Source organism: Antrostomus carolinensis, unplaced genomic scaffold, assembly GCF_000700745.2.
Source record: "Antrostomus carolinensis isolate BGI_N321 unplaced genomic scaffold, ASM70074v2 scaffold49187, whole genome shotgun sequence".
Lineage (NCBI taxonomy): Eukaryota > Metazoa > Chordata > Aves > Caprimulgiformes > Caprimulgidae > Antrostomus > Antrostomus carolinensis.
In genome coordinates this window covers 284-12,916 of record NW_010330420.1, presented here as the reverse complement: position 1 = coordinate 12,916, position 12,633 = coordinate 284, and the positions used below count along the sequence as shown (strand labels likewise).

At 38.8% G+C, this 12,633-nt stretch overlaps 1 protein-coding gene across 1 annotated transcript in view; it reads right to left on the bottom strand.

Moving 5' to 3' along the window:
* Window positions 1-1,595: 1,595 nt before the first annotated feature.
* Window positions 1,596-12,633, bottom strand: part of VPS26A (VPS26 retromer complex component A) — an 11,235-nt gene continuing 197 nt past the window's right edge. The window contains exons 2-9 of the mRNA XM_010172905.1: window positions 9,971-10,120; window positions 8,168-8,243; window positions 5,798-5,954; window positions 5,152-5,316; window positions 4,579-4,685; window positions 3,486-3,554; window positions 2,803-2,945; window positions 1,596-1,912 (exon numbers count right to left, since the gene is read on the bottom strand). Coding sequence (XP_010171207.1) covers window positions 1,799-1,912; window positions 2,803-2,945; window positions 3,486-3,554; window positions 4,579-4,685; window positions 5,152-5,316; window positions 5,798-5,954; window positions 8,168-8,243; window positions 9,971-10,120 — 981 coding nt within the window. The 3' untranslated portion in view covers window positions 1,596-1,798. The remainder of the gene's footprint in view (window positions 1,913-2,802; window positions 2,946-3,485; window positions 3,555-4,578; window positions 4,686-5,151; window positions 5,317-5,797; window positions 5,955-8,167; window positions 8,244-9,970; window positions 10,121-12,633) is intronic.

The window sequence follows — 12,633 nt, the reverse complement described above, 5'->3', positions numbered from 1 at the left end:
GCCCTCTGCCGCGCATGCGCAGCACCGCCCTCCCGCAGGCCCGGAAGCGGTCGCGGCGCTAGGGAGCGGAAGCGGCGTCAGAGGCCGCGCCGCGCCGCGGCCCGGCCGGTCAGTCCCTGCGCCGTTACAGGCGCGCCCGGGGCAATGAGGAGACGAGGCAGGTGTTAGTGAGAATACCGCAGTTTTAATAGTTCAAAGAGCAGCTCAGGCTGTTTCCCGTTTATTATACATGGTTGCACAATCTGAGGCTGGTTAAATACAATCAAGTTTTTCAAAATCTCATTTCCCGATTACCACATGCAAGTGACCATGAAAATATTTGGCTTTTTACTTTAAATTTCTGAACAGGCACTTACATGAGGGAGTTAAATTTGCTCTCATTCAAAGATATCTGCGTTAGAAGTACCCTAGCATAAAGTACACAGAGTCTTTGCTTTATCAAAGTGCCACAGTAATAAAACAGTTCTTACAGAAATGTAATTCGATTATTTACTTACTCATAAAGTAAGGTTACCAATGACACTTGCACCGGAGTTGAGCAGCCTTGGTTTAACGGCCAAGTGAACTACAAGCGCAAGTAGCCTTCCCCACAGCAGGCTGCGTTGTACGCCCGAGCCCGCCTGAGAACAGACGAGACGCGCAGTTGTGAATGGATGAAGGCTAACTCCTTTAGGCTATTTCTTCAAACACTAAATGCATATGAGATGATTAAGACAAATGATCTGTTGTGCCAGACAAGCTTCTAACAGCTTTGAGGCATGCCTGGCTTCAAAATACCCTTCCAGAAGACCACAAAAAGCTTGTTTGCCCTCACAAGAGGCCTAGATGGACTAGGCAGCAAAGGGCAGAATGTCCTTTGACGATGTTTTGCCTCTTTTGTCAGGACCGTGAGGAGACAGACTGTGAAGACAGTGGGAGCAGGAAGCCAGGAGGAACCAGTTTCATGTATTTGGAAAATAATCAATGTTACCAGCATTTATTTTATCAATAAGAAATAATTATGCTCAAATACTTCACCCACTCATCACCTGAATGTGAAATCATATCAACATCTCTACAGTCACTAGTTATTGGAAAACAAACCCCCTCAAAGTCAGGAGTGACTCACATGAAAGGCTGAGAGAAGTATGGTAGAGAGAGAATTGAGGGAGGGAGGGCAAAGATGCTTCCTAACATTCTTTGCTACTGACAGATTAAAAGTTGCTTAGAAAGCTTGTAAGGTGTCTGAAGGCTCCACAGTCATCATAGTCATAGTACATATACATGCAGTTTCAAGTTAAACCCTGTCTAACATAACAATTAGAAAGTCTTAGGACAAATCCACCGTAAACTTTGATTTTTAGTGTGATTTAGTCAATTGTGTCTTACTGTAGTTTCAAAACAAAACAAATAAGCAACATTGGAAAAAAACATGCAATAAACAACATGAGAGAAGGGAAATGCTTTCGTCTACACTGCATATGTGATCAGCAAAAATCAAATATACCAGCCTACCATGCATGGAAATAACTAGATTTAAGCTTATGCATATCCAAGTGCATATAACATTATCAAATAAAAGTAAATGTGCAGTATAAAATAGTAGCTTAAGAAAGTTCCAGTGTTTGAGAAAGCACTTTATTTTAAATGTATATACATACTTGAATGTTTAACTGAAGAACGCTTTAGTAGTATGGTAAATGCAGCTCTGCAAGATGAAGGAAGACAGTTGTAATGGGAATTTTGGCCTTCTTTTCCCACAGGCTGCTGCCATCTGTAACCTGCTGAAGCCTCGCAAAGTTTTTCACCTTATACCAGTTCACATTTCAGGTTGCTCAGCAGATGCTTGTGATTCTGGAGATTCAAACCGCTGGTGAAAGTTTGTTCGTTGTTTCCTTAGCTTCTCAGGAGCTTTTCTCCACAAAATTATTTCCTATTTGAGGAAGCAAACACTTTTGAAACCACCACCTACCACTAAGCCAGCAGCATCAAGTATCTTAAGTTCCTGATAGGAAAAGACTTTGGGAAAATAAAAAAAACAACAACCAAAAACCACACACACACACACACAAAGCTCTGCATCCCTATTAATGTACAGAAAAGTAACTTATGGAAAGTAACAGGAAGGCAACAATTAAGTTTACATATTTAGTTACTGCCTGAACACTTATCTTTATCAATCTTGAGCAGTCACCTCTTCCTTAACAATTCTGCTCCCAATTTTGATAGTATTAAAGACTTCAAGAAGTTTTTCTTCCTCCTTTTATCAAAATCCAAAGCCCATCATAGCCACTGTACGTTCCAGTTACCTTGTTTTCCATGTTTAATTATAGTGTCTTGTCTATTCTTTAAAAGGAAGATTCTGATCTAATCCACACAGCTTCATTTCAGTGACCTTCTCTGCCACTCCTTTCTTCAGCACTGCCTCAACTTTCGTTACATTTTCAGTCAAATATCTTAGCTCTTGCTACAATTTTGCTGTTTTGAACATGGGCTAATGCTGGGAGGAGAAATTGTCTGCAGCAGTTTAAGAAAGCAAACAAATGCACCTGTAGCTCATTTTACCCACAGTGTTTTGTCTGGATATTCACAATGCAAGCTTGTCCTACAGCACTGAGCATCCTATCCTTGCTGAAATAGTATCCATCACCCCCCCCTTGCTCCTTTTCCAAGCTAGTATTTTCTATACAGCTTCCAATACACTCGCCAGCAGAAATGCTTATGCCATACATGAAACACAGGCGACTTCTAAAGTGCTGAACTTTCAAAGCAGCATGTACAAGAGCCCAGATAATTCTGCAAAGAGATTCCTATAGACCATACCTGCTGTTTGAAGTATCGTCTGTCTTCTTCATCCACAAGCACTAGATTTAAGAAGTACCTCACTGAAAATTTTTTGTTCACATCCCTCATTGTTGGGGTTGGATCATAGCCGGCTAAGAACAGCCTTATAGGAATCGATTCACCTTAAAAAACCCAGAAAGTTTCAATTAGTTCCTTAAAACTGGACGTCATTAATGGAGTTTCAGAAGATATAAAAAATATAGGCAGTTTCCCAAGCACTGTGCCCCTTCCTTGGCTACAGAAAAAAACCCCAAAACACCACAACATAACACTGCCCACATAGGCAAGTGTGAAATCAAAAGTGAGAGCAATTTCTCCATGGAACTGTGGTAGCCAGGCAACACAAGAGGTTCACTGTCTTGAACTCTCTAGAGCTGGTCCACATCATGGAGTTAGGTCTCAACCAAGGCAATAAAAGGATCAGTAATAGAATTTCCAATGGCAAATAAGGATAAGAATTACTAGAATCCCAAGTGAAGTGCCCTGAGTCAATAAAAATGTCTGCTTTGAACAGGAAAATCCCACTATCATTTCAGCAACATAAGGAGAAGTGTGGTTTCTCCAAGAAAAATTTATACAAGTCATCTCTTCTCCTCCAGATTTTTTTTAAATACAGTTTTAACTCAAAATGCCTACCCTTCAAAACAAGCACAGTTAGTTACCTTTAACTGGTGCACCATCCATTATTTCATACTTTGCAATGGTTTCAGTCTCTGTTGTGGTACTGGGTCCTGGTGAAACAAGTTTTCACTGTGAGAATACATGCTTCAGTTTACAAAAGATTTACAAAGCTGTACCACATCAGTTTCTACTCTGCAGCATTTCAATTACACAACACTGCATTTTCTACTTTTGTCTTGCATATAAGAGGCAGTAGCCAGAGCTTCAAAGGAGCCCTGGGTACGTAGGCTTTAAATAAGGGACAAGCATGCAGGGTGGGACTTACGGAACAGTTCCATTTGGTGGGCAATGCTAGTGACTGATGCTGCTAAGCCATGATCAGACTAGAAACTGAAGGGTTATCACCCAGCACAAGAGCCACCTTTTTCCAGAGCCTCAGGTGAAGAAACAAGAGTACCTAATTTATCCACAAAAGCCAACAATAAAGTAGAGCTTTCTGCCCTTCCTCTATTGCTATGGAGGCTTTCTCATTCTCCATGCAAGCAGCTCACTAGGGCCCCAGCCACTGGGGAATGAAGTAATGAGCCACAGCCTCTTACTCTCTTCCTAGTTCCAGGGTGTACAAGCCTGATCTGCAAAAATCAAGCTGTTTCTGCTTGAAAGCCTCTTGGTATTTCCATGGTATCAGTTTTAGGCTGACTGAAAATGACACACTTCTAGAAGATGAGAGATTCGTGGTAATCTTTACCAAACCCACTTTACCAGATAATCTCTGCAGAGGCAGGGGGGTGAGGCTGTCTTCAGGATACATTTTACACCTTTTCTCTTGTTCATTATATATCAAGGCTGATTAAGCTGCTGCATATTTATGTCCAAGACCCATTTACAATGGTTCACATTTGTGAAGCTAGCCCAATAGTCACAATCCCAGAACAATGCTACAGATTGACCATGTCGACTACTAAGTATGATTACCAAAGCACAAAATGCATACAGTAGTCAAACTCCAGTGAGAAAGAAGCACAGGGAGCACTGACTTAGCCAAAGCTGCAACTATTGACTTAACTCTCTAGGTTTGCACAAGGCTCAACCAGCACACAAGTTGTCATTTCTTTTGGACTTTGTTTCTCTTACCAATTCCGGTAATCTCCTTTTTGATCAGCTGCAACTCCATGTGCTGAATTTTTATTCTCACCAGGAGGAAATAAATTTTTCCAACAATCACATCCTTTAAGTGATACCTTTAAAAAGAACAGAACAGGGAGTTTCACTAAAGAATAAATACAACTTCTACACCTTCTTATGTACAAGTTATACAGGTAGCTAACTTATCTGCCTGTTAATTACTTTGAGCTTACATCCCCACTGAGCTAAGCTTCTCAGCCAAACCAGTGCAATTAGCACCTTTCCATCACTGCAGTATTAATAAAGGAAGTACTACAGTTATATTGAAAAAACATAAATGCGGAAATCAAGTCTTAAATATTTGCTAGTGACCTTCCTATTAGTACCAACAGCAGAACAGACAAAAATTCCTCAAAAAAGGCCATTGTGTAATTAGTAACCAAACAGCTTGGCAATAATCACTGAAAACGTTGCTGTACATTTTAAGTCTCCAGCTGCCAGGTTGTTCATCAAGTATTACATACTCTACCTTTTTATCCTGAGATATTTACTTGAATGTGTTTTGTTCTAAGTGACACTTACTTTGACTTATTGTATTCAAACTCTATATGAAGACAGTCTTCAATGCCTACTTCCATTTTAATAGAGTTGTTTACATCTGGGTACGTAGCAAGCTGGTGAACAATCAGATCATATTCTTTCACCAAGTCTGACAGCCGTCTCACTATTGTCACTTTTAGAAAATACCTAGGAAGAAAGCCACAAAGTTAGCCGTAATTACTCAGAATTGCCTAAGTAACAGCCCTTATGTTCTGAAGTACAAGTATTCTTTGAACGACAAGAGTACATTCTCTTAAGACTAAGCAGAAAAGATTATGACATCAAAACACAAGACAAAACACTTACAGGCAGAAATGTGGGGGTGTTTGGTTGGTTGTGTTTTTTGGTTTGGTAGTTTGTTTCTGGTGTTTTTTTAAAGGAAAGACATGGACCGTCTTCACTTGATTGAACTGAAAGATTTTTATCTATAGGAACAACACTGAGCTATTCCAAATGAAGCAGAAAAGGCTGCATTATAAAACAATCTCAACAACTCTAATCAGCTACTGGCTCTTACACGTCTGATTTGAAATCCAAAAGAAGGAAGTAAGAGCAGTAGGCAGCATAACTACTAAATTATGAATTTGCTGCAGGGGAGGAGGGGAGAAAAGGCTTAATAGTTACAAACCTCAGTCTGACATTGGCACCAATGTAGGACTCGTATGGCTTCTCAACCTGCATGAATTCAAAGTCATAGCTTCTGGTTTGGGTCAGTTCTCCAGGTAAGGCCAGTTCTTTCACTAAATTTACAAATTCATGGGTATTGCTTTTGTCATTGAAGAGTTCTAAAATTGAGGAAGTTAAAGGAAAACATGTTTCAGTGTTTATTTTTAGCAAACAAAACTCAATTGGCAGAAGCAGGTGGGAGAGAACAACAGAAGCAATTAAGCTAATTTAACTTACACATATTTGAACAGCTTTTCAAAATTACCTTCAGTTTCAGCAACCTACAGTAAGCATTCCTAAAGAGCTAACTGCAATGAACAGAACACATATTTGAAGCTTCACTAGCATGGCATCTTTTTCAGTGACAGTTTAGCTAGCTTTAATAAGTACTTCTTGCCTTGCATTCTCTGTAATTAGCATTGCTCAATTTTGGCTTCCAACAGTTATTGCTGAAGGGACAAAATCTAAGCAACATCAAAACTAGCTCATTTAGGACAGACCTGTGATCCCAACTGGTCTCCCACAGATTACCACCACCTATCAAATGGTTTATTATTACTAGTCTACAATCAAATGGCTTATTATGACCACTGATCTAAGTCAGTAATTTGGAAACAAGTTCTTAACACATAAGCATAGACACACCAGTTTAACAGCAACGGCATCTCCTGTCCCCAGACCAATGTCATTATTAATCATCCCTAGATCTATGTCATGCAGTTCTCACCAAGATAAAAACTTAGAAAGTTAGAAAAAAATTATCATTGCCACAAAAAAAACCCCACACACTTTAGTATATATATAAAAAACGCTTCTCTACAATTCATAACTGAAAATATCAGCTAGGAACATTAGTGGTAGCTGGCTTTACACAGACTGAAGCTTTTCAGAAGAGAAAAAACAAACTACACACACCTACTCCACAGATTATCATTGCCAATTTGGTAGAAACTGACACTATCCAGTAACTGCTTTCTAGTATGACTACAAATTATCTAAGGTGTACTTTGTTTCCCATGATAAGCATTTATATAATACAAAGTTTATTTATTGCATATCCAATACTTTTAGTGCCAGTCAAAAGAGCTGTACTCTGAAGAGTTAGTTTTAAAATACGTTTTTGACACGCAGCTGGAGCTAGTGTCTAAGTAGCACAGAGACAGACCCCACTACTGGGATGCTTTTTGTATTACTATATTAAAACTGAAAGTATGTAAGAAAACATGGACAAGTATAAAAGCAGTAGCTTAAACCACTTCTGCATACCTCAGAGGATTTCTAAACAGTAGCATGATGTAAAGTCCCAGAAACACACAAAATTCAAGAAACACGACATCAAACTAAAGTCATTCAGATAATAAAATTTAAGCAGAGTAGATGAAGAACAGCGTGAACAGCTATTAGAGGACAACAAGTAAATCAAACTGACACATTAACTCTTTTTTTCCCCTGACTCTAAATGCCTCATTCCCATCTCACTGCTGCTTTATTCTGAAAGTTTGCTTTTACAGCCCCACTGATCAAAAAATCTCAAAGCATAAAGCAGCAGGTGTCAGAACTCAGTCATATCAGACACATAACAGTTCAGACACAGGGTACTAGAGCATACTGACTGATTAGGAATAGATAATTTGTGAAATTCCAAAGTCAACCGTATGAGGCTGAAACTTGAAAAATTACTTTTAAGGGGAACAGTAAAGTAAACAGCCCTTTAACAGACAGAAGGAATTTTAGCATCAGTCTAAGGGTACAGAAAGATTACCTTGACTGGTAAGAAGTAGTTAGATGTGATCAAGATTCTTCATAGTTCAAATCTAAACAGACTTCGATCCAGTTATAAGAAAATTACATCTTTAAGGTCAATACCATAGTATCTTGCTAAAAAGCACAGGGAATCTCTGAAGCATCAATACTGGTTTATACTCACAGTATAAAACTAGGTTTTAGAAAGTGAACCACCAAAGATTTTTCAGAAGTATTTTGCTATATGCTGCCCCATCACTTCTTTCAGAGCCAGAATCAAATACCACAAGTTTAGTTTCCAGAAATCTCTAGTAGTTCTTAATCAAACCTTTAACCAGCCTCAGACAGACAGAATACTCACCATCCCAGTTCTCCCTAACATGTACATATCTTCCCTCCCAATGACTTTCTGACTAGCACAAATTAGTACATCACTTGTGTTAAAATAAGGAGGATATAATCTTCCTTTGGCACTTGTCATCCACTAACCTGATCAGGTTGCAATGTTTAAGATAAACTACTAATAGTCACAAGTGCCAAGTTCCATAACCCACATGCACCCGACATCCGTTTTATAGCTTAAACTCACCAATTTGTCCTACAAATTCAATTCTAATTCCTTGGTGCTCTAGTCTCTTCCCAAGCTGCTTAAAGGAGATGTTCACCTACCAAGGAATAAAAAAAAACCAAACAAAAAAAAACCACAGTTAAATTTTTTCACCATTTTCACTCTAATAGATGATCTCAGTAAATAGGAAAACATTACTACATGCCTGTGAAAACTGAGATCTCTTCTGAACAGCACTACCTGAGCTTGAAGGCAACCAAATCAACAGCTAATTATGAAATTAAACATTACTAAGGCATCACTAAAGCATTTAAGAAAAATCTAATCATCCACAAGACCGAATTTAATAACTAAGCTTGAAACTTTTAAGTCCCAAAGTTAAGAATTCAAGCCAGATCTTAAGCAGAGTTGACATAAGCCAGTCGTGACCCTCTTGCCATCTTTGAAGGCAGAGAGCTTCAAAGCATCTTCTTATAGTCACATTTGGAAGTCCAAAAGAAAACTGCCATAAGGTGTATTCCTTTCAAGACAAGTGAACTTACTAAGTCCCTTCCTCAGCAGATAGCTAAGTACTGCTGTTAGTCAATGAAAAATAACAGGTAATGAAACCTACTCTCCAGATCTTCATTTGTGAATTTGATTCTCACAAACAGACCTCACCTCACAAGAAAAGACTCCATAAGGTTACTTTCTATGGAAACACATAAATATTAAGCATATATAATGTTTTCTCATAAGGTAGTGAAGACCAGAGAAATTCTTGTACCTTAAAAATCCAGTACACCGTCAACATCTAAGTAGGAAGTAAACCACTTGAATAATCTGTTTGGTGATGGAAAGGAGGAGAGAGGTAAAAGGAAGTTGTCCAATAAATTATTGGTCTTCCAGATCTCCTCGTCCCACTGTACTTGTGTTAGCCAAAACTCATCGAGCACCACGCGCGTCACTGATAAAAGCAAGAAACGCTCAGGGCAGTGAACACATGAAAGCTCATTCCCTCAGTTTCCTGAGTTTGAGGCCCATTTTGTGAGTGTCACATCCTGGAAAGGATCTTTCTAGAGAACCAAGATCTTGGCATGGAAAGGTATCTTAAGAGCAGGAAGATGCCCAGTGACAACAGGTCAGTCAAGATAGACATAGGTATTTAGAAGTTAATTTCACAACCCAATGCCTCACTCAAGTTTTCTGGAGGAGAAGTGAATCACAGAAATATTCAGAGTGAAAATGGCTCCAGTAAAACCAGACTGATAGCAAGGAGTTTCTAGGTGCAAAACTGAAAGTAGAGAAATCCCTCTGGCAATCTCAACTTTTTTTTTTACCCCCTCTTTTTCCAGAAAGAAAAACTCTTGTTGACTCAGCAGCCAGCTGAACCTTCCTATGTTGCTCTTCTGATGCAATTCCAGAAACCACTTCAGGGTACAAAACACAAGGTCTGGCTTCAGGGTATGCAAAGCAAGTTAGCTGCACCAGCCAAAAATTACTCTTACACATGTTTGGTTGTGGATTTTAGAGTTCAAGGGGAAGCAGGGGGATCCAGTTTGGAATAGTCTTCTTGTCAGAAGCAACAAAAAGCAATTCCACAAAAAGCTTATTCAGAAATACAAGATGACCAGAAACACAAACAGCTACTACTCAAAACATACAGTTTTATTAGTTGCCTGAATGACTATGATTAAAAAGACCATATACAGGAAAACACTGTTTCCTCTTCGAGTAACACAAGCTGAAATTGCAGCTCTTGCTTGTATCAGTTTTTCATGTACATTCCTATATGCACTTGCATGCCAGAATCAGTACTGTAATTAACAGTCACAAAAAAATTACCTTTCCTGAAACAGATTCTCCATCATAGAAGAGAAAGTGCTTTTCTACTTTACCATCTTCTGTTTTGATTTCTGCTGGTTTTCGCGTTTCAGCATCATTAAGAATAACATCAATCTCACAAACAGGACGGAAAAAGCCTTCAAGAAAACTCTGGAATAACAAGAATTAGGTAAGTTACTACACAGTGTACACCCCATTTAAAATGTGGTATTTACTTGCAGCTCCACATTATATATTGGAGAAAAACATTTGTGCTCCCATGAAGTTACAAAGCCATTATGTATTAGAGACCCAAGAAATAACAATAACAAAAGACAGTTGTCCACCTAGCAAATAATTGAAATCAGGTCAGTAGCAAACAATGACAGGTCTTACAAAATACAATGTTTATTACAAAGTACAGAGCGTAATTACCATTATTACTACTACATTAAAATACTAACAAATACTTAAAACTTTACTGTTGGCAAACACAACTTTGGCTTCTGTCACTGCAAAGTTTCCAATCATTGATTTACTTTAAGAGACTGATCATTTTTAAACTACACTTAAAAAAAAATTTTAATTTATTTATTCCATCTGCTTCAGGATTTCAGATATTATGCCAAAAACTACATATTGCTTTATACCCACTATAACTTACTGCACAAACAGCAGCAACAAGGATGATTCAGAAGTAGGAGGAATAACAGCAAAGTAAGGTGAAAAGAAACAAGAGGGGATATAACAAAAAGCCTAAAGCATCCCCCAGGCTGGCAAAGGGGAATAGGGGCTTCTATTTGCTGCCTCTTCCTATGAGCCATAGTTCTCTTAGCAAATGAGGAGAGCACTAGCAGGTTCATGAGGCAGCAGTTCTTCACACGTTAGCTACACAACTCTGCCACCAGACAGAGCGGATATTACAAGTTTACCCATAATATGGCTCCAGAAACCATTATGCACATTAAATGTTTGCTCTCACCTTACAACAGCTTTCTTAGGCATGAACTTTTGACCAGCACCAAGCACAAGAAACTAGGAGAGACCATCCCTTGACCTTGCACAAACATTTCTTACAAGAAGCCTCAAAACATGTTAGTGGCTCCATGGGAAACTCAACAAGATTAGTCCAAAAACTCATATTTTCTCCTAAGAATTAGGCACTAATCTGGTTTGATGTACTAAAGCAGACAACACTTCAATAATTCAGTGTGATTTGGAGGGTTTTTTTTAAATTACACTTATGTTCTCAAATGAAAGCATCCATTTCAACTAGATTAATTTGGTACACACAAAACAGTTATTCTCACTTCACCAATTTAATCTCAAAAACTGAGTAAGAACACATTTCAGGACATTCTAGAGTCCTGAAGTTTGAAATGCAGCATTAATAACAAAGTCGAGAAGAATGTTTGATCTGAATGCTGCTGCCTAGCAGTAGGAACACTGATCAACTTTCTGCTCACCCCTACAAGTTAAGCAAAGACATGGTGCAATGTTGAGCTATTAAAACAGCAATTCACACACAGGACTAAACTGACTGCATTTGTTCAGACACCAAGTGGCTGTAGTTCAATCCACAAAGATGTACATAACTAACTGAAACCTAGTTATATCTACTTCACATTCGCACAGGAAAGCAGAAGTAGATGACCAACAAGGTGGTCAAACTAAGACTGAACGGCCCTCCAAGTCTCTGCCAAGCATATTGGCACATAATTGGCATATAATGCTTCAGCATTATTTGCTGAAGCAAGAAATAAAACTTTTGTTTTTTTTGATGACTGTACACTAGAACCATTCTTGATTTTTTCTCCTGGGGAAGGGGGAGAGAGAAAGAAGAAAGTTGCAATGAGAATTTCAAATCTTTATAGTCTATTTTAAACTGTAACACAGATGACTTTTGGGCATGCCCATATTTTTTTTTTCCTCTCAGAAATTCTGCATTTGTTCTCCAGATCAGCCTTATACCCCCCCCAAGCAAACAAGGAAGTACACTGTCTCTACATAAATACTACAGAGGATGGTCTCACAGTGCCTTCCCAATTATGAAGCTGTACCACCACTTAAAGCAGTCAGACAGAACTAAAATTGGTAGCGTATCATTCTCAAGACACTGTGTATGAATATTTCAACTGTACCCCTTAGAGATTAGCCATGATCTCATCCAGAGAGGACAAGAACATATGGAATAAAGAAATCAACAGCTGGTATCTCCTCCAGTTGCTATCGAAGATACTACCATGGGGAAACTATGCAAAACAAGAAGTATTTTAAGAAGTCATCATATGGCTAATTATGTTACAGCTTAAGCAAATGAAGACAGAGATCTAAGGTTTTCAGAGGCTGGCCAAACCTTAGGCTATATTCTTGATTTCATGCAAAAGACAAGACACAAAGTTTTGCTACCTCAGGACTGAAATCAGTCTGCACTGAGTCCTTACGTGTTACAGCTGTACTAAAGGACTTGAAGGACTCCCAGCAGCTGATAAATGGTGCAAAAACCTCATTCCCTGCATGGAGCTCTGAAAAGCTTTTGCATGTGCAACAGAGACACACGTGAAGGAATCCACACACAATTCAGAAACCCAAAGCGCACAGATTTAGCTGATTCTTTAAAATATGGTGGTTTTTTTAACTCTATACATCACAGCAGACCAAGCACTGTGCCTAGGCCAACCCTG